The sequence below is a fragment of the Phoxinus phoxinus genome, assembly GCF_949152265.1.
Source record: "Phoxinus phoxinus genome assembly, chromosome: 9".
In the NCBI taxonomy this organism is placed as follows: domain Eukaryota; kingdom Metazoa; phylum Chordata; class Actinopteri; order Cypriniformes; family Leuciscidae; genus Phoxinus; species Phoxinus phoxinus.
Genome location: NC_136884.1, coordinates 29,140,642 through 29,163,638, shown reverse-complemented (window position 1 = coordinate 29,163,638; position 22,997 = coordinate 29,140,642). Strand labels below are relative to the sequence as shown.

Sequence of the window (22,997 nt, the reverse complement as noted above, 5' to 3'; positions counted from 1 at the left end):
ACTAAAGTCGCAGAAGCAGAAGACCTGAGGGATCGAGTTGGTCGATACACATGAAGAAGTTCACTGAGATATGAAGGTGCTAGATCATGCAAAGCCTTATAGGTAAAAAGTAAAATTTTGAATTGGATACGGTATCTGATCGGAAGCCAATGAAGATGCTCTAATACAGGAGTTATATGCTCATTCAACTTTGTTCGTGTAATGATCCTAGCCGCCGCATTTTGGACCATCTGAAACTTGTGAATGATTTTCTGTGAGACACCACTGAGCAGAGAATTGCAATAGTCAATTCGAGAAGTGACTAATGCATGCACCAGAACAGCCGTACTATTAGCAGAGAGGGATGGTCGGAGACGATTAATATTCCGCAGATAGTAATATGCTGACCGTGTAATGTTGTTCGCATGTGCCTCAAAGGACAGAGTACCTTTGAGGACGACACCCAGACTCTTAACCTGAGAAGAAGGTTAGTGCCAACTAATAAAATTTCGGTCTTTGCACTATTAACCTTAAGAAAATTGCAAGTAAACCATGATTTAATTTCAGAAAGACAAAGCAGCAGAGAGGAAGATGGAAATGTCAAACTAGGTTTTGAGGATATGTAGAGCTAGGTGTCGTCGGCGTAGCAGTGAAAATTTATATTAAATTTACGGAAGATCTGTCCTAGAGGCAATAAATACACGATAAACAAAAGAGGGCCCAACACTGAGCCTTGAGGTACACCGCTTGTTATCGGAAATATCTGTGATCTAAAATGTTTAATCTGAACAAACTGAGTCCGACCAGATAAATATGATCTGAACCAATCATGAATAGTACCAGTGATCCCAATAGAAATCAACCTTTCCAGCAAAATACTATGCGAAATAGTATCGAAAGCTGCAGTTAAATCAAGAAGAACTAGTATTGATAAGAGCCCTGAGTCAGCAGCCATCAGTAGATCGTTTGTGACTTTGATGAGTGCTGTCTCTGTGCTATGATATGGACGATAAGCGGATTGAAACTGCTCCAACAAGTCATTATCTGTTAAATGAGTGTGCACCTGTTGAGCAACAATTTTTTCCAATATTTTAGAAAAAAATGGCAAATTTGAGATTGTTCTAAAGTTTTCAGGGTTGTTGCAATCAATGCCCGGTTTCTTGGGTATAGGTGTTATTGCTGCTACCTTAAGGGATGAAGGAATAGTACCATTAATAAGAGAAGAGTGTATAATTCTAGTTATCAAGGGTAGTAAGGCAGGTAGACAAAACTTAACCAAATGTGTAGGAATAGGATCCAACTGACAAGTAGTAGATTTAGATTTTTGAATGCATTCAACTATTTCATTCTCAGTAGGCAAACAAAACCTAGAGAAAGCAGTTAGAGTAGAAGCATCACTAAGAGCGAAGAATGAATCACATGCCGCATTATTTGGTGCTAAATGTCAGGATCTGGGTTACTTCTCTGTTCTCTCTCACTCTATTACCACCACACACACTCATTTACACACTCATTGACACACCCATCTCTCACACTCTTCAGCGCACACACGTACTCTCGTGTTTCACTCTGTCTTCACCTGTTGATCATCACAATCAGCACTCTCGCTGCTTTGCGCTCACACCTGTGTCTTGTCTTGTCTGATTACTCAGTCTACTTCTAGTGTTTGTTCTCTTTGTTCTGTGTCGGATTATTGTGTGAGTAAGGTTCTCTTATGTTTGTCAGCAAAAGGATATCTTACCTTGTCTTGTCTTGTGTAGCAGCATTCGCCTTGTTGTTCCCTGTTTCCTGTTACCTGTTGTGACGAGCCACATCTGTAGATCTCAGCCCGACTGCCTTCTACTAGGACCCTTCTATCTGAGTTTGTTCTGTTCATCCAAGTCTCTCCCGACAAAGTATCCATGTGAAGCTGTCTTCCTGGAGAGCCCCTTTGAGTTCCAGTTTTGAGCTATCTATCTAAGAGCTGATTTTTGTTGGACATTAAAGACTTTGCATTGATTTACCTTTGCTTTTGGATCCTTTTGTATTTGACCTGACACTAAATTCTCATGAATGGCCTCAATTTTATCATTGAAGTAATTCATAAAAATATCACATGTAGCATTAGAGTGTGAATGTAATGAAAAAACATCGGGTGGTTTCAAAATACGGTTCATTGTTGAGAACAGGACTTTTGCATTCCCAGCACCAGAGTCTATCATATTGGCATAATAACTTGTTTTAGCAGCAGAAAGGGCTTCCTTATACTCTCTGATGTGATGATCATACATTTCCCTGTGCACAGTTAAACCAGATCTCATTTACAGACGCTCAAGTTGACGCCCCTTAGCCTTTAACAGACGCAACTCGGAGGTATACCAAGGAGCAGTATGAGCAAATGAGACAGTCCGAGTTTTAACAGGTGCAACAATATCTAAAATATTTTTAACTGACCATTATAGCAAGCAATCAGCTCATCCAGATCAAGTAGTCACTCAGTATTCAGTGAGTTTACTCAAATAGCTAGCGAAACCTGACTTAAAAGCCACAAGTTTTTCTTTCTTATTAACTTCATCTTAACTCATTCGTCACCGTTGCGTGGATTCATTTGTCAGGTGTTTTGACGCAAAACTTGTGCTAATAAAGTTTAATAATTGTTTCAGGGAGCAAGGAGCAGACAGCTCGGTTCATAGAACTACGGTCGGAAAATTACCATTTATTTACAGGGGCGAAAAACTCCGCCAGCGTGGCTTGGAGGTAAGACAACAACCTATTTGTAATATTTGCACTAGTCTGTCTCACTTGTGTATTATAAGAAATATCACTCACCCACAACAATAAGAAAAGCAGTAGATAAGGCAATGGTGTTTAACTTTTATGTGTTTTGTAGTGCTGTCATGCAAGCTGTCTACAAAGGTTTTAACTATATTTGAGTATCCAGAAATATGATTGTTGAAGTATTTTGTATGCATACATGTCCTGATGTCACATTTTGCAGTGTTAACAATGCACTAATGTTAAGATTGCACCCCTGTGTTAATTTTTTCATAAGCACCCTTTTCTACTTTTTAGAGCAATTTTGGACAAAATGGGTTTGCTGGGTATGGCAACTCCCATGCAGGCAAAAAAAAAAATGGGATAACTTAAAGAAAAAATACAAAGTAAGAAAGTTAATACACACATATTTGTTAAAATGTATTGTGCTGTTGTTGTTAACAAGCCATGGTTAATTTGCTCTGCCTTAGGATTGCAAGTGTCCTGGGACAGGTGAGGGTGTGAGTGGGAAACCCACTGCTGAAACTTGGCCCTGGTTTGTCCTCATGGATGAGGTGTTGGGACAGAGGCACTCCACCAACCCCCCTGTCCTCATTGCCTCAATCCCTGAGGACAGACTAGGGCCGAGTTCAGCAGTGGGTGCCCACGGTGAGGAGGAGCCAGGGGCACCACCACCAGCAGGACCACCAGCACCAGCAGGACCACCAGCACCACCACCACCAGCAGCCGCACCCGCACCAGCACCAGCACCCGCACGGAGAAAGCGGGATTATGACGAGGAGATGCTACACTTGATCAGAGAGGACATGGCACTGCAGAGGGAGGCAGAGGAGAGGAGAGCTCAAGAGAGCAGGGAGAGGATGGACAGGCTGTTTGCTCTTCTTGAGCGAATGGTGGAGAAGTAGTGTTTTTGTTTTTTTTTCGTTCTTTTATAAGAGGAAATTTAAGTTCTATACAGTTTATTTTTGTAATCTAAGTTAAATTAAATTAGGTATTGTATTTATTACATGAGAAAAATAAGTTTATTTGTACAGATTTATTTATGAGATAATAAATATTATTTTTGCTCCATTGCTGTGCATTGTTTATTGTTTAACAACTTCATGTGTTGGGATATGAAATAAAAAGGAATAGTTCTGGATATAGTTTTTTTTTTTAATGACAGGTGCAATTTGAAACAAAAACAAATACAATTTTTTGTAATAACATTTGAAAATTAAAATAAATAATATAGATAAATAAGTTTTAAAACTATTGACAACATAATTTACATCTACAAATCATAAAACAACAATTCAGCTGAGCAGGGAGACCCTGATGTGCTGCTGGAGCGGGATGGGCTCCACAATAGAGACCCTGGTAAGGCCTCTCTGCTGGTGGGACATCATCTGGGATGGTCTCCAGAGTGTTTGACTGCATATTTCCACTGTCCACTGCATTGTGTAACAACAGGTTTGCAGGGCTGACTCAATCGACGGCTGCCATCTCACTAAGATCATTTAAAAAAGGGAAGAATAAAAGAAATTAACTCGCATCCTCAAATCAGTGTAAAATATTTCAACATGTAAACCCATTCTATGGACATTCATTTTTGGGCTTGGGCATTACAGCTTTACAGTTCTCTGACTTACCTGTTATAAATAGTCATGGTCAATGGGAACCTCCTCCAGGGCAGACACCTCTGCAGTCAGCTGGTCTCGCCAGGGTGCACCACTGACTGTCTCCAAAACATGCTCCCCCTCATCCTCTGCATCATCCTCCTCGTGCTCATCCTCCGGGGCCATGATGTCACCAACCCCAAGGCAGATGTTGTGGAGGATGGCACAGGCTGTGATGACCTGAAATGAAAAAAAAAAAATAATAATGATATGGTCTGGAAAAAAGTAGTTAATTAATTTGATGTTTTTTTGCAAATGTATTTTCAATTCACTTACATGAGGTACAAAGGTGTGGTGCACCTCCAGCGCTTTCAGGAAGATGGCCCTGAACCTGGTCTTCATCATCCCAAAAGCTTGCTCTATAATGGAGCGTGCCCTGGAATGATGGAGATTAAAGCGCTGGGCTCCCACACCTCGTACTGGCCTCTTGTAGGGAGTGATGAGGGGGAGTGGGTGTCGGAGACGGAGACATGGGTACCCTCCGTCTGCGAGGATGAAGTGCCCTGGAGGAGGGTACATTGAGCACTCGTGCGTCATGCACTGACCCGGGCCAGCCCACGTGGGTGTCAATGAAGCGCCCCTGATGATCACAGCCTGCAGGATGATGGAAGGGAACAGTTTCCTGTTCCTGTAGCACTGACCGTCAGGGCCGCTTGGAGGCTTGATGCGGACATGGCAGCCGTCGATTGCTCCTGCAGCTTTCAAGAAAGCTCTGTGTCTGGCCAGCCCTGCAAACCCACGGCAAACTGCCTCCAGGTCTTCTGGGGTGTTCGGGAAATGGATGACTTGGTGGCGAATGGCCACCACCCTACTCAGCGACCCGGTGGACAATGCGGTGGACAGTGGAACGAGGCATGTCAAACACTTCGGAGACGACCCTGTATGATGTACCACACGCCAGCCAGAAAAGAAATACCAGGGTCTCTATTGTGGAACCCCATCAGTGTTGCCGTTTTCTTCTCAACAGGTCCAGCAGCACTCTCAGGGCCTCCCTGCTCAGCCGAAAATCAGGCCGTGTGTCAGAGTCATTAAAAAACCTGTCCATGACTGGCACGCTCAGGTTTATCCTGCAGTACAGGGGTCTGGTCTGAATAAGGGAAACAAACAAAAGAGAAATGGTTTAGAGTTATGCCAAAGTAAATGTTGGAAGATATATTGTGACACTTTAGTAAACTACTTTTAGTAAGTATTAATGGCACATTGGAGAAATATTACTAGTTATATTTAAAACCTTACTTATGTACAAGTGTTATAGGCCTATTGCATACTTGTACTGAATGTACTTAATATATAAAGAGGAAAACTAAAGTTATCTGCATTAGCTCCTTGTCATTTAGATATGATGTTGTTGGATTAATATTACCATTAATATTGAGCTATGTGTATGTTGCATTTTAATTCGGAATATGTTGAAGGTTGTTATATTTAAAGTGCTTTCCTGTTGAGTACTCTACTATACAACAATGCATCATATTGTAAAATACCATGTTTTTGTAGTGTTGCTGTCCTGTGTGAGAGAAAAACCGCTCATGACTTCACATTTGTACGTGAATACTTAACGAATGTACTTGCTTAGTCAACCACAGGTTATTTTAAAAATGAAACTGAGCACAATTTATTATCACAATATTAAGGAATTGTTGCTAACTGCATGCATCAGAAGCCGAGCGGGAGTAGCTCCGTTGTAGGATTGTTACAAAAAAGAGATATATTTCAGTTAATTTATTTATTGTTTTGAGTTTTATGCTTCAACTGCGTTAAAACAAAACACGCTGTAAACATGCCTAAATAAGATCACCAAGATCAAGAGAATAAACTCCATAAAAATCGCATCTTCGTAAGGTAGCCTATAAGTGAACATTTAAACAGCTTTATGTGTATTTTGTATTTTCATAAGCATCATTACATTACTCAAGTACACCCAATACTTATGTACATTTTAAAGTGTAACGTAGCTACTCCAGCAATTTAGGACGCAACTTCTGAATTGGGATGCAGCAAACCAGTTAACCTTACCTGGCCACGGTATTGACCACGCCGGAGATGCATCACCCGGCGGCGGCGATGATGAAACATCCCCACCATTTCCTCCAGTAAAACACAAAAGATAAAAATAAAAATAATTAATTATTGCTCCATTTTGCAGAATGTAGTCCAAAATGCAGTGTAGGATGGCAGCTCTCCGGTCGCAGCGTTGCTAGGCGACAGCATAATGGAGAACACCTGTTGGCGCAATTACAAATCATACGAAGGCTAGACTCGGAGCGTCTTTTGCGGCTGGGTAGGCTGCATAATTTGAAGTCCGCGGCCTTCAATGATGCAGCCTTCACATTGGGACACATCTTATGTGTCTTTATTTTAGAGCCCAAACAGTCGAAATCCAGGGGGAGGAGTTGGAGACTCCGCCCCCTGGATCTCGTGTACAGCAGTGAGGTGCTACTAAAACAGTGAGACAATATAAGAAACGATCGGTTACACAACTAGTTATTTAATTTTATAATGAGTTTTTTTATTTATATGGAGATAGGCTACGTTCTAAAAAAAGGTGTTTTACTCTGACAACTGAAAAATAGATATTTAATCTTGACATATTAAAATGATTTAATATGTCAAGATTAAATATCTATTTTTCAGTTGTCAGAGTAAAACATCTTTTTTTTATGTCACGAACTGCCAGATGGGGGAGTCTCGCAAAATTGACTGTGACACACGAAATGGACATGCACACCGTGTTTTTGGTAGTGCCACCTACTCGACTCTAGCACCACCTCAAGACCGAAGGGGAAGACATACCCCCAGCAACAAGGTGGACATGACTCCAATGTTTGAACACATTGAATCGTTTCATCCCTCAATAAGCCACTATAGGCGGGAGCATGCTCCAAACAGGAGGTATCTGCCCAGTGACATCAACATTCGGTCAATGTTTAATGACTACAGGCAGAGGTTTCAAAAATGCTCTTACGAGACTTACAGGAAGGCTGTGAAGGAACTGAATATCAGCTTCACTAAACTGGGAGAGGAGGAGTGTGAGCACTGCTTGCAGCATGAGATCCACCTGAATACAGAGCATCAGGCTGATGGGAATTCTCAATGCCATTCCTGTCTACAGTGGGAGGAACATAACAGGAGAGCAGAGATGGGGAGGCAACACTACAGATTGGATGCAGAAAGAGAAGAGGTGGATGACCAGTTAATCCGTAGTGTTGACCTCCAAAAGGTCATTATGCTGCCCCGTATGCCAGGAGTGAAGTCTGCAGTCTTCACTCGAAGAATCACTGCCTATCATGAGACTTTTGCCAGTGTTGGCAAGAAGTCACCCTTTAAAAAGAACACTGTGTCTGTGATATGGCATGAAGGCATTGCGGGGAAAACAGCAGCAGAGGTGACATCTGTATATGTCATCGCCCTCCATCAGGAGCGGGATGTGCGACATGTCATATACTGGGTGGACAACTGCTCTGCTCAGAACAAAAACTGGGTCCTGCTTACCACGTTGGTTAAGCTGGTGAATAACACAACTAACAACATCCAAGACATCACACTGAAATACTTTGAAGCAGGGCACATCTTCATGAGCGCTGACAGCTTCCACCATGGGGTGGAGAAAGCCATGAGGAAACAACCTGGAGGTGTCGTCCTGGACTTTCAGGACTTCAGAGATGTGATTTCCTCTTCCAACTCAGGCAAAGTAAACTTGGGTTTGCTTGGGAGCTGAAGACAAGAAGCCCAGAGCTGAAGACAAGAAGGCCAGAGCTGAAGATAAGAAGCCCAGAGCTGAAGTCAAGAAGGCCAGAGCTTAAGACAAGAAGCAAGGAACTGAAGACAAGAAGCCCAGAGCTGAAGACAAGAAGCCCAGAGCTGAAGACAAGAAGCCCAGAGCTGAAGACAAGAAGGCCAGAGCTTAAGACAAGAAGCAAGGAACTGAAGACAAGAAGCCCAGAGCTGAAGACAAGAAGCCCAGAGCTTAAGACAAGAAGCAAGGAACTGAAGACAAGAAACCCAAAACTGAAGACAAGAAACCCAGAGCTGAAGACAAGAAACCCAGAGCTGGAATCTATTTGTTCCCATTGTCTGATGTTTCTCTGGATCAGTACGTTACTGGTGAGGAGTGTCAGTAAAAGGCAATTTCTCATACAGTGTCATTATTTATATAGATTTAAGTAGTCTTAATAAATGACACTGTATGAGAAATTGTAGTCTATTTCAAGCACACGGTAATAATGCCATTAACACACTCCAAGCTTACTTGGAATGCCATTGCAATGTGTTTTAAAATCACTAAAAGTTTCTTATCAGTATAATATTAATGTATGTTCAACACTCTTACAGTGTAATTTAATTGCAATTGTAATGTCACCAAAATATATTTGAAGTTTAAGCTGAGTGAATTCTGCATTTCAAAACTTAAATACAAGAGTATATTTAAAGTTTACTTGAAGTATTCTTAGAATAGTTCCACTTTAGCACAAACAAGTATATTAAATACAATTTTAGTTGAACTACACTACTTTTGTACAATTAAAATGCATTTAGTACAAAATGAGTCGTTCCCATTTACCGGTAATAGACTAAGTATACAAATTTATAGTGTGGCATAAATACATTTAGTTATACTTAATAAATTGTGATTAAGTATACTATTTTTTCACTAGGGTAAGTCCACTGACATGTGTGACTATGCTCAGGTTTTTCAACACAGACCAGAAAGCATTCTGTGAAGACCTGTTAGGTGTCACTCCCCTTTTAGTGAATGTAGCCGTTTACATCTTGACCATGTTTGGCTCCACATACTCCACATTGAACATAATTAAAACTAAATATCGTTCCAGGCTTACCAATGAGCACCTCCACATGTGTATGAGAATGGCCCTGACTCCATTCAAGCCCAGGTTTAAAATTCTGGCAAAACAAGCTAGAGCTCAGTTCTCTCACTGAGCAAAAAAGTGGGGGAGTGGGATATAAGAGAGGAAGAAAGTGATAAAACTGTTCAATTGTTAAGATGTGTTGAGATTTATTTTCTATAAAATTGGTTGAGACTGTTGAGTCAAGATGTGAAACAGAAGAGGAGAAATTCAAGCTTTTCCTCCCTTTATTTTATTTTTACTGATGTTAAAGGATAATTCCGGTATTTAACACCTTGAGTCTATATTGTAGTTTGTTTTGGATGAACAAGAGTGGTGTACAACATTTTTTTGACAATGGTTCCTCTCTCGAGTTTTTGACTATAAAAGAATTGGCCATGGACCCATTTAACATTGGAGTCAATGGGCATGTCCGAAAATGTCATTAAAACAGCCAATGATGTTCGTTTACAAAACTGTGCAACTCACCGAGTGGTTAGTGGTGTTCGTTGATGATTATAAACAATATATCGTCGCAATATATGATTCCAATCCGTTTATTTTGCTATAGTGGAACTATTTTTTCAACAATGGGATTTTACAAAATGACGAATAAAACACGACAGAAACTGTATTTCGCAACACTTTTTGTTTCTGGAACATCAACGAACACCACTAACCACTCGGTGAGTTTAACAGTTTTGTAAACGAACATTATTGGCTGTTTTAATGACATTTTCTGACATGCACATTGACTCCAATGTTAAATGGGTCCATGGCCAATTCTTTTATAGTCAAAAACTCGAGAGAGGAACCATTGTCAAAAAAATGTTGTCCACCACTCTTGTTCATCCAAAACAAACTACAATATAGACTCAAGGTGTTAAATACCAGAATTATCCTTTAAGCACAATTTTCACATTTTATTTTGAAATAAAATGTTTATTTCTTATTTTGAAATGCAGCCCTACTTTTATTCAGTTAATGATAACATTATAAATATTTGCAGTCATACATATAAGTTCAGTTCTATGTCATGTGACAATAAATATTGTCAACAAGTTTCTGAATTGTACTGAATTCATTTGATTTGACAGTCAGCTATTGATTACATGCAGATGTTGATAAACTACTAGTCTACTTAAATATATATCAGGGGCCAGTAATTATTATTATTTTATTTAAGAAGGATGTGTTCAATCGTTTAAAAAAAAGTGATAGTAAAGACTGTTTGAAAAGATTTCTATTTGGAATAAACCCTTTTTTTTTAGTTTCCTGAAAAAAGTATCAGAGGTTATAAACAAATATTAAGCAGCACAGCTGTTTCCAACATTAATAATAAATCCACATATTAGAATGATTTCTAAAGAGTCATTTGACACTGAAGGCTGGAGTAATGGCTGAGGAAAAAATCATCTGTGCATCACAGAAATAAATTACATTTTAAATTATATTAAAATAGAAAACCATTATTTTAAATTGTAATAATATTTCACAATATTACAGGTTTTTGTCAAATAATGCAGGCTTGGTGATCATAAGAGACTCAAAAAAAAAAAAAAAAAAAATCAGTAATGTGTCCAAACAAACCACAGTCTATGGTCCAAACTTTTGACCGGTACTTTTATTTTGGTTTGGTGGTGTGACGTCATATGGCTGCGTCTTTGCTTGTGCCTCTTTGCTCCTGCATTTGCTGTGATTCGGATGAATAAAGGTTTGTGGTTTAAGTGTTTAGATCGATATAAACCCTGTTTGACTCGGTTAGATTGTGACTTAGACTGTTTTATAGCTTGTTGAGAGCTATGAAATTAGATATTTATTTATATACATCACCGAATGTAACGTTGTTGTGCTTAATTATTAACACATCGTTAAATAATGAGAGTAAAGCGCAGTGGGGATGGAGAAACTAAGCTTTTGCCAACTCAAAAAAAAAAAGTCCCTTTTAGACATTAAAGTGTTATTCTATACTTTGACTCAAATCAATTAAACCAAATGCTTCGCGAAATGATTCAGTGATTCAATGCGCTCGAATCACCGAGTCTAACGAACACAAACGTGCAGTAAAAAAAAAACAATAGCGAATGTTTTCATGAAAGTGCAGTCTATATTAATTTACATATCAAACCAAAAATAAATTCTAACTAATAGAATCATAGTGTGCTAATGATGTGTCTGTCTATTTGTTCTCTTTTATTTATATAGCCTACCAGGTTTTTGTTTAAATTATTTTTTTGGTTAATGTTTAAGTTAACTCTTACTCTGACTGATTCTATTACCAGTGAAATGAACTACTGAACTAAAGCTCATTGATATGATACGCTTCTTAATGTTAACGTTAATTATTCTCATCTTTAACAGGACAAACACACAGATAAACTCCTGGTGAAGCTGCTGAGATCCACGTGACACACTATTATAAAGATGGCTTTTATTAAAGAGGAGAGTGAAGACATGAAGATTGAAGAAACACTGAAACACAAAGATACTGAGGAACAAACAGGTTGGTTTCATTCTCACAGCTTTAATCCTTATTAAAATCTCCAGCTGTACAGAAAATGATAATTTTAAAGAATGTCATATGAGTGTCCAAAATAAAGCGCTATTATTTGACATCGAGCCTTATGTGGAGGCTTACGCTGCTTACATTGCACGAGTGCCCACTACTAGCACAACTCATGCATAAGGTTTAAGTGGAATACACTAAGTCCTCGATCACATGGAATTCACTATTGAGCTGGTTTATTATTTAAACCCCTTTTTGCTTATGAAAAATCATATGCATATAAGTTGTTGGAGAAAATATAAAATCCTATAAGTATATGAGCTGTTGGAGAAAAATAAAATTACACAGACGAAAAAAACATCAGTAGTTATAAAATATCAATAGTTATGAAATATCAACTGGTTAATATTAGCTGTCAATCACTCCCATTCCCTTTCACTGCGCTCCGTTGTCACGTGACAGGGAGCTGACTACCGCGCAAAATTTAAAAGGCTGAGAGAGAAGATGAAACGAACGCTGACAGATTTATTTAGTAAGCAGTCACCTAAAGAGGTGGAACATGCCAATGCTGATGGTGAGGATGTTTTATTAATACATAGCTTTTCTGTCAGGACCACTAACTTATTATTACTAGGCGACAGGGATTCCCCCGAGGGGAAGTAATTAGGGAAGTTTGCGATTGCGTGTCTAAAAGTGGTGTGGAACGCAGCCAAGGAGCGTAAGGACGAGTTTTTTATCAGTCGCGGAGAGTATTTTTTCCAATTCACCTTTGGCTAAGCCCCGCCCCCCTTAGTTACTGTTGCTACCTCCGACAACTTCATCTGGGCTCTGGTTTGGTATCAACATGGCTTATGCTGTGACGGCTCTTCCTGCTGGAATTTTATCAAACTTTTATAAAGCAGCAAATAAAGTGTCCGATAGAAGTAGGCAAAAGTGTCTGCAGTGTGCGTTTGAAGGCTTTATTAAAGGGGTCATGACATGAGAAACCAAATTCGCCTTGATCTTTTGGTATATAAGAGGTCTTTGTACCATTAAAACGTCCTGCAAGTTTCATAGCTTAATACTTCCTCCCCATTATAAACGAATCATTTATTTAATCAAGCTCTAAATACAGCTCGTTCTGGATCCATGGTAAGAAGTGACGTCACGGTACGAAGTGACATACCAGCGTTTGCATACGACCGCCTCCAGCGCAAGACAACTACGCTTTAAGCGCAAGACAACTACGCTCATTTCGTATCGTTGTCGCGCCCGCGCGTTGCGCGCCTCACAAGTGTTCAGTCGACGGACAGCAAGTGGGTCTGCAGGGAAATTACGATGCCACCAGATGTGCTGTTCCTGGCTGTGGACAAACAACATCTTTGAATACGCTGCGAAAGATCCAGTCGTCAGGGAAAAATGGATGCACTTTATTTTTTGCGGACGTCTCAGTCACGGCAGTGTTAGTTTAAGCGTTTGTTCTATACATTTGAAGGATGACTGTTTTGAGAACAGACTGTTTTGAGCTTTGCCAGAAAACTGTTGCTCAAAGATAAGTCCGTGCCGACTATTCTGGGCTCAACATCGACGACGCAAACTGTAAGTAATGTATTTAAAACTTTAAACTACTTTTTAAATACGCTGAAAGATCCAGTCATCAGGGAAAAATGGATGCACTTTATTTTTTGCGGACGTCCCAGTCACGGCAGTGTTCTATACATTTGAAGGATGACTGTTTTGAGGAAAAAATCCCAATATGATGCTTGGCTTTGCCAGAAAACTGTTGCTCAAAGATAAGTCCGTGCCGACTATTCTGGGCTCAATAACGACGATGCAAACTTACTTTTTACCATGGCTAATATAAACACATATGTATAAGAGAATCTTGAAAATATGTCGCCTTTCTAGTAGGCCTAACGTTACATGTGATAGAAAATTAAAAATGTTGCCTTTATCAATGCTGCATCTTCTAAGATGGCCTGTCTGTGCATGCATTTTTGTCCGTGGTACACCCTATCATTTCATTGGAATTAGTTAAATAATGTTAAACTGTTAGCAAATTAAGCTATAGGATAATTATGCAACAATAATCCGTTTTCAAGTGTCTCGGGTTAATTTTTTTTTATTAATTCAAAATAGTTTCACTTTCCATGTGGACACGGGCTGATCCAGTCTTCGTTGTTGTGGTGATGGTTCATTTTCCTCTGATTCCGGCTCAAACATAATAAGGTTTTATCATTGCAAGAGCCATCGCTTCTTAAACCGCTATTAAACAGTTGCGCCGAATCCGCAAATGTTCTGGCTGGGGGCGTTAATAATTGATGTAGAGGCACTGACGTTAGCCAATCATAACAGTGGGCGTTAACACTGAACTCTTAAAGGGGAAACACTCCCAAAACAGACTGTTTGAATCAGAGGATGAGAAACAGGGTGGGAAAAGGTCATAAATCACTACATTTTAAAAGTTTTTTGTAAAAAAAACTATAGTAATACTATAATTGCACCTAAGGGAACATAATAATAAAATTAAAAAAAACCATGTCATGACCCCTTTAAAGACATACGGTGAAACGCAAGCAACAACAAGGCATCCAAATACAGGCAAAAGCATAACGGTCACAGTCAAAACATGAACCACCGAATATCCTAATCGAGACGGAGGCTGTGACTCACAATATCAGGAGAAACACTGTTCATGCAAAGCTGGGTAGGTCTCTATTCACTTCTATAATCGTTATTATTTACAAAGCAAACGGACTACGCGAGTATAAAGTTGTATTTATTAGCAGCGTGTGCTAGTGTAGCAACAATTAGGGCAGAGAACCGAAATCATGACCTAAACCAGCATAAAACTGTAACTAGTATAACTTCACAGTAAGGTTAAAAGGTAAATGTATCTTAGTCAGAGCAAAAGTGAGCTTGTTGATCTTGAGGGGTTTCGCTGACTGAGGACGTCCACACAGTTCAATCCAAAGACGACACTTGTCAGTATTTAACGTTGACTTCGGTTTTGGAAAGGGGATAAAACGGACACCCCCCTCCAACCTCTCTGGGAAACGCGTATCTGTGTTACAAATGCCCCAGGCACAACGTTTAACCATATTTTTTATAAAACGACGACGTAATAGCCTGCCGAGACCAAAAATATGAGCCTCCTGCGTTGAAGTCAATGGAGCGCCGTGAAAAAGTATCGGACCCTCTGTGGGAGCTCGTTCTTGGCTCCGCTGTGATTGGTCAATCTACATTCTAGGGCGTGGCTTAGCCAAAGGCGAATTGCAGAGATTATTTCCAATAGTTTTCATTGGAAAATTGATTCCTCTCAACACACTGATCACATTGAACGTCTTACATTAGACTCCACCTATTACAGTAGCAGACATTTTGTTCCTAGTTTTGTCCAATTCTTATGAAAGTTGGTAGAGATGATCTTTGGTCCGAGCTGCACAAAAATAACTGAACAGATTTTTAAAATTCATTTTTGTAAAAGTATTATGACATCACAAGTAGGGCTGGGCGATATGACCAAAATCTCATATCACGATATAAGTCATCTCATATCCCGATAATGATCTCATGATTTAGTACCTTTTCTGTAAATTAAACCAATTAATAGTTTATATATATTTATTCCACAGGGCCGTTGAATGCTTAAATCTGATTGGTTGACTAACGTTCTACGGTGTGCAATTATTTTCAGGGAACCGCACGGCTAAAGTAGTTCCGGCAGGTCTTGACCACATTACAGCTCCATATCACTTCGCGTAGTTCACTGCAATAACGGAAAATAGGATACAATTCATAACAAGAAAAACCATGCAGCCCCATGCGCTTGATCTGCAATGTTCAATGTCTAACTTCACAATCAATGGAAACATGCAGTTTAATTTTAATAAATGAAGTATAAGTAAGGTATAATTGACTCCAGGCCGTTGAATTATTAGAAAAATAATGCACACCCGACGTGGTAATGCGGTCACGACGCGAAGCGGAGTTACACCTCGGGTGTGCATTATTTTTCTAATAATTCAATGGCCTGGAGTCAATTATTCCGCTTATACTACAGTTACCACACCTCGAAATATTGTTCAGATGATGTATTTCAAGACGTTTGTAAAGTTTTGTCATAGTTATTGTCATAGTTATTGTAAATATAATAGTCCTATATATAATCAATAGAAAATTAAACTGAATATTTAAATAAATTGATAGTCCTGCTGTAGTGTTGTCAAAAGACCCGGTACTTCGGTACCATTTCGGTACTAAAAAAAATTAATGGTTACGGTACCAGCTTTTCGTGCCGGTGGTACCGAAGTATCGGCTTAATCCGGTTCTTGATGCGCTGTCCGAAACGTGCACAGTTGCGTCCTCTTCATAAACACACTGAGACATGGCGACCGGCGGCGCTGCCAATGCGGTGGCTCTGAATCTACTTGTTGACAAGAAAGGAGGAAAGAACCGTTCACAGTGCGTTTTTTGCGCGTGCAAATTCGTTTTCCAGGCACGCCTCTGTTCATGGTTGCATAGCAACAACAGACGCAACGGGAAAGCACGCGCTTGGTCGCAAAGGCTGCTGGTTTTTGTCACATGACCTGTTGAGATGCTTCTATTATAAGCCGCGCGCCTACATTTGAAGTAAAGAATTTGCACGCGCATAAAACGCGATATGTGAACAGCCCCTAAAGTGGTATCGTGTGCGGTTGTATCTAGTTTAAAAGGCCTTTTAAAATTAAATATGAACGCATTTTGGATTAAATAAAAGGACAGTAAAGTCAAATAAAACACGTTTTATCTCCTGTTTAGTTGGTAACACTACAATACCATTCATTAACATTAATGCCTTATCTAACATCAACACATTGAGTGAACAATATATTTTTACAACATTAATGTATGTTTGTGAACGTTATTTAATACAAACACTTGATTGTTCATGAACAGATACAACTTTTGATTTTAAAAATGTATTAGGCTACATTTTTAAATTACCCCAAGGAGAATAATTGCTTCAGTGTATATAACTATTGTTAGGTCATTTTATCTAATGTTATCTAACAAATGGATATACACTTTATATGCAAATGTAATCTAAATTAGCTTTGGTACCGAAATTGGTACCGAGAACCGTGGATTTTCACAGGTATCGGTACCGATAATAAATACATTTTGGTACCGTGACAACACTAGTAGGCAAGAAATCATATTACTTCTGACCTATTTCATTCACCATATTCTCTATTATCCCACTAAAGCTGGTGTTTTTATTTTTTCCATATGGATCTTAGAATTTGTATAGCATCATATTATATAGGGTTTATATACAGTTATGTGATTAAAGTAGGGCTGTCCGTTAAACGCGTTATTAACGGCGTTATCGCAAACCCATTATAACTGCGTACATTTTTTTATCGCGAGATTAACGCCTAGCAAACTGTCGTTTTTTTCACATGCTTTTGCAACAACTAGTAACGTTATTAAAACTACAACACCACACCGGATCTAGCTAGACCAGAAACAAAACAACAGGCACGCCGCACACACTTGTTTGGTCTTGCGAGCCGGCCAAAGAGTGGACGAGAAGTGCCGAGCCGCGTCTAGGACAACTCGTATCGCACATCGGACGCGCACTTTCTCAGTTTATGGTCAACAATAAAAACGCAGAATGGCGCCGCCGGTGTGTGTGCACTCATAGAGAATAATGTGTTCGGATTTTAAATATGCGGCGCTGCGCTTCTCGTCCGGTGTGCGACCCCTTTAACGTTGCATTTTGAGTGGATGAATGATGAGCGCGAGACGCCGAAATGGATGCCAATAAGATTCTGAATGTAAAGTTTACTTTTAAAAAGTTGCCAAATGGTTCAATTGACAAGACCAAAGTGATCTGTGTGTTGTCGTTGTGAACTGAGCTATCATTGCAGCACGTCCAGTCTGAAATACCACTTGATGGCCAAGCACACACACACACTGATGCGTTTCTACGCCAACTCTTCAATATCAGTAACGTTACCTCGTCAGTATTACTTTCACCCTTTTATTGATGGGCAGTGTTACATTGTGTGAGAGATTATTTGCTCCAAGTGAGAATGTTAGTGTGAAATTGAACACAGTATATGCCAATGTTGTTTTCAATAAAAAACATTTGCACAAAGCAAGCCGATCCACTTTTCCATGTTGATAAGAGAATTAAAATGAGAAAAAATAATGGGACAAAAAAAACAAAAACAAGAGTCATTTAGAATAGTTAGAAATGTGTGATTAATCGCGAGTTAACTATGTCATTAATGCGATTAATCGCGATTAAATATTTTAATCGTTTGACAGCCCTAGATTAAAGTCGAGCAGACATTGACTAATCGCTGATGATATCAATAATAAAGCGAGATGGCAATGCTTGCCACAATTTGCAACTAGAGTAGCCTGGGAAAACCCAGACCACTTCCGGCAAATTTAGATTTGCTCTGCAAGTGGGTCTGGCAAAGAGCCCATTGAAACCCATTTCCAATCCGCCGAAATCGCGGCACCAATCAGAAACGTTGGGGCGGGCTTTACACGATGACGACAGAGCAGAGACGGTGATGCAGATTTTGTACATTACATAGAAGGATGCCGCCGTGGAACATCACAACATCACTCGTTCGAATCAGCTATCGCGTCTGTTTCAAGCGATTTAAAATGGTCATTTTCTTTAACACAAACAGAGAATTGCTGAGAGGCTCGAGATGTTTCTCCGTCGCTCTGCATACGTCATGTCATTCATCGCTCTGATTGGTTTTAGATCTATCCGACGTCCGTTGGTGATGCCCCTGTGGAAATGAATTGTCTATGGAGCTTTGCCAGACCCTAACTCAGTTAAAACTGAGAGTGGTCTGGGTTTTCCCAGGCTACAACTAGAGGTTAAAGTTTGTGAAAAAATGTTGAAAAAAGCCTGAACCTTTTATGCATTTATTTTTCATTCTGTGCCAATAAACTGGGCTTAAACTTGGTATTTATCTATTTTCACCTTAGACCCGATGCCGCTGGAAGAGGAGATTCAAGACCTGAATGTTGTAAAGGAAGAACAAGATGATTTCATAGCTGGGGAAAACCACCCTAGCTGCTCACAGACTAAAAAGACTCCCACACGAAAAAGAGCTCGAAAGACGGGGGGCAGACGTTATTTCACCTGCTTTCAGTGTGGAAAGAGTTTCAGTAAACGTGAAAACCTTAAAGCTCACGTGAGAATTCACAATGGAGAGAGTCCTTACCCCTGCCAACAGTGTGGGAAAGGTTTCACTGGAAAAGGAAGCCTTAAAGTGCACATGAGAGTTCACACGGGAGAAAAGCCCTTCACCTGCCAACTGTGTGGAAAAAGTTTTGCACATCAAGGAACGCTGAATGACCACAAAAGAATTCACACGGGAGAAACTCCTTTCTCATGTGATCGATGTGGAAAGAGTTTCAGACGTAAATTAAATCTTAATGGCCACATGAGGCTTCACTCGAGAGAAAACTGCTTTAAATGTCATCAATGCGAAAGAAGTTTCACAGACAGCAATCACCTTGAGTGGCACGTGATAAGTCACATTGGAGAGAAGCCTTTCATGTGCCATTACTGTGGAAGGACTTGCTCAAGCAAATCAAACCTCGATGTTCACGTGAGACTTCACACTGGAGAGAAGCCTTTCACCTGCCAACAGTGTGGAAAAGGTTTCAATGAAAAAGGAAACTATCAAGTCCACATGAGGCTTCACACTGGAGAGAAACCTTTCATGTGTCTTCAGTGTGACATGAGTTTCACATATCGAAGAGACCTGAAACTTCATTTGAGAGCTCACACTGGAAATAGCAGTGTTGTGATTGGTCTACCGGTTACGGCGCGTAGAAACAAAAAGCCCATTATATGAATCTCAGCTCTGGAGGATTCCTAAAATCAGCATTGGTAACTGGAAATTACTTTAGAACAGGCAGTGAAATTGTCCTCATCAGTACTGACAGTGACACTAACAGACTTTTTAGGATTTGCGGGGAGGAGATTGGAGCTTCAACTTTAATTTCTACCTGTCCATAACTGTTTATTTCAAACAGTAAACTTTGTACTGACCGTTTCTGCGGGAGTGAGGGTAGGACCTTGATATCGCGGCTTTACTTCACGTTGACCACTGCGCAGACTCGGGTCCCAAATCAGCGCAAGATGTCAGCGTCGTATTAGGACCTTGGTGGCTTCACTTTTCACCAATGGAAGAGTGTGAAGGGGCATCGTCCATCTTTTTTTTACAGTCTATGGTCGGTATACAATGTGTGACAATAATGAGAATAAGATAAGATATAAAGCAAAACTGCTTAATGTTGCTGAATGAAATGTTGACCCAGGACGAGTTTTAGGACTGTAAAGCATTAGGGGTGTTGATGGACTCTATCTACTCCATCTGTGTTTTGATCATATCATCGTTCTGAATCCCATCTGGACATGTAGTCTTTGACAAAAATGTGATTTTCACAGCTTTTTGCTCAATTTTATTTTTTATGAAACGCCCCCACTTTCAAGTGTTTATAAAAGAATGCATGAATTTAGAATAAAACAGTTTTTTTTTCTTTAAAAGCAGAGTCTGTACTTTATTTTGTTGAATGCAAATCTAAATATGCAATATATCAAAAGAGTCTGGGGGCCATGACATTTTTGTGAAAATTACCAAAACCGCTGGAGAGGAAAGATTCCACTACAAAGAAAAATATTGTTTGTCAGCAATGGCTAAAAGACATTTACATTCTGGTAATCATTAATTACTCCCTTGTTCTTTATTGTAGTCTGATTTTTTCCACTGATCAGTAGTAAATCCAGAGACAATTTCTCTTCCCACATCCTGAGGTGCCTTTAATGAGTCTATTCTTTTTTAATTATATTTTTAGGTGCTTAAAACTCTAACTCATTTTATAATCTGAATACCATATTTCGCCTCAGTCAAAAACTGTGTCATGAAGAAGAAAAAAAACATATATAAGTCGCACTGGACTATTAGTATGGAGGGATTATTGGGTCAGATTTAAAACTAAAAGTCTAAAACGAAAACTAAAAGTCTAAGTCGAAAATTAATTTGGTATTTAGGATTGGACATTTGGTATTTAGCCATTTAGGGATTGGGAATTTGACACTTTACAAAAGTAGCCTACATGGATCGTTTGGAATAGGAGACAGAGTTCTTTATTAAATTCATAAAATAAACAATAATTAGCCTATAGGAATACTGGATTCTAAACCTCAAAGAAATGTCACAATCAAAACCTCAGAGCAGAAATGAGGGGAAACACCCAGACACTCATATCGTTCGGAGTAGCCTATAAGGGCCCTGCCATTAATGCTAGGATAACACGTACGTCTCCTTCCATTAATAATAATAATGTCTAATGCGGTGGCTGTGATATTATATAAACCAACGTCCGTTGGCGTGATTTTTGGAATGACTTATCGCGAGAGAAAAAAGGACGTTTTAGTTGCATAACATCGGTTAATGGAAACGGCGTCATTGATTTCGCAATAGTTTTTTATCGATATTTAGATAATAGCACAAAACATTTGCGCAAATCTGTAATGGAAACGACCAAAAAATAATTCAGAGTAACAAAATAATTAAAATGACATTCTTCTTCTTTTAAATAATAATAATAATACAAATAATAATAATAACAAAGACATTCTTCTTCTAAATAACAATAAGCATCATTAATAATCAAAATCATAATAGGCTACTAATAAGAAAAATATTACAAATTGTCATGCAATTATTCACATCATCATCACTATTGTAAACCCTATTACATGTGACGTCATGCGAAATTCAACGCTAATAGTTTCAAAACACGTGCTGTAAAATAATGCATTGTGATAGGTAATTTGCTCAACCAACCAGGGATTTAAACTGGATTTCCACCGGAGAAATTGCTCCTCTTTGCCATCTTCCGTGTGTCCATGGCGTAAAATGAGGGCGTGGGGGAGGCGGAGACGTGAATATATAGGGGCGTGTTAATCTAATGACGATCGTTTTCAGCCGCGGCATTTATCAAGGGCAGGTATTGCGTACACCTGAATTTCAAAGGTACGCACAGCTTCATAAATCAGGCGGTGAGAGGAGTGTAAGCATAATCTTACGCCAACATATACGCCCGTTTCGACGCAAGATTGATAAAGAGGCCATTGTGTTTTTTGTCTCATTCCATTTACTAAGGTGGATGGCACACCATTGCTGGACAATCTTGTCTATGTCTGCAGGGGAGTAGCCGATGAGCTTGGATATTTTTTCTATTTCTCCAGGACTTTTATTGTGCTTTAAAGTTTCCTCCACATTAAAAACTGACATGTACTGCAATGCTTCGATGTTGTCCGGCAGTCTCACCCTCAACTCATAAGTAAGAGAGATGGTGAAGGCTACACACCGCTTTCGGACATTGATTTCATCCTCCGGTACAAGATGGAGCTCAGCTGCCTTTGATTCATAAAGGTAACCAAGGTACGGTTTGGGACTGATGTATCCATCTATTGGCCCTTTAAGAACATACATTTTTGCCAGTGGATTCAGCACCCTGCTGCTCACAGACTTTATCAGGCCAACCAAGCTGTCAAGTAGCTTAAGAGGATCTACTTGTTCACCCTCAAAAGCCTTGATGGCCAGCTGTACCTCACCCAGCACTGACTTCAAAAACGTCAGATACAAAATGTTTTGAGGGTCGCTATACGTGGAATACAACACCTCAGCCATGTAGCAGTGTTCACTGGACTTGGTGACTGAGAAATGCAGCCTAAGCTCCTCCCACTGGTCCAAAATGCGTGAAACCGCAGGTTCAATGGAGAGCCAACGTGTGGCACAGACCTTTGTTATTTGTAAAGGTTTTTCCCCACAGTTAATGGTCTCATATATGGCCTTGTAGGCCTCCCTGCGCTTTGGAGACACTGAAAACCAGTTGTAAGTCTCTCGTACCAGGTATTCCACGCTATGGGGGATGGTGTCATTGGAAGCATGACTTAGTGGCATACACAGCGAATAAGAACAAGATCTTTAAGGCCATACTCTTCCTTCAGGGCTTTATGGACCCCATTGTTAATCCCTGTCATGACAGAGGCATTGTCTGTCCCTATTCCCAGGAGTTTCTCTTTTTTTAGACCACACTTCCACTACTAGATTTGGCATTTCCTCCCTCCAATTCAACAAGCCCCAGAAATGTTGAGACAACTGTCTGCTTGGTGTCACTAAAGTACCTTATCACAACCCCCAGGTATTTAGAAACATTTATATCTGTGGACTCGTCGAG

The 22,997-nt window shown here is 39.7% G+C and overlaps 2 protein-coding genes across 2 annotated transcripts; one reads left to right on the top strand and one right to left on the bottom strand.

Annotated features, from left to right (window-relative positions):
- Positions 1–4,043: 4,043 nt before the first annotated feature.
- Positions 4,044–6,540, bottom strand: LOC307004381 (putative nuclease HARBI1). The gene is made up of 4 exons (XM_079623527.1): positions 6,408–6,540; positions 4,668–5,478; positions 4,365–4,571; positions 4,044–4,222 (listed from the first exon to the last, which is right to left on the bottom strand). Exons 2-3 carry the CDS (start codon positions 4,926–4,928, stop codon positions 4,368–4,370), a joined length of 465 nt encoding a protein of 154 aa, XP_079479653.1. The 5' UTR covers positions 4,929–5,478; positions 6,408–6,540; the 3' UTR covers positions 4,044–4,222; positions 4,365–4,367.
- A 4,286-nt stretch (positions 6,541–10,826) lies between these two features.
- On the top strand, positions 10,827–21,294 carry LOC307004079 (uncharacterized protein). The gene is made up of 3 exons (XM_079623023.1): positions 10,827–10,949; positions 11,597–11,738; positions 18,723–21,294. Exons 2-3 carry the CDS (start codon positions 11,660–11,662, stop codon positions 19,598–19,600), a joined length of 957 nt encoding a protein of 318 aa, XP_079479149.1. The 5' UTR covers positions 10,827–10,949; positions 11,597–11,659; the 3' UTR covers positions 19,601–21,294.
- The last annotated feature ends 1,703 nt before the right edge of the window (positions 21,295–22,997 follow it).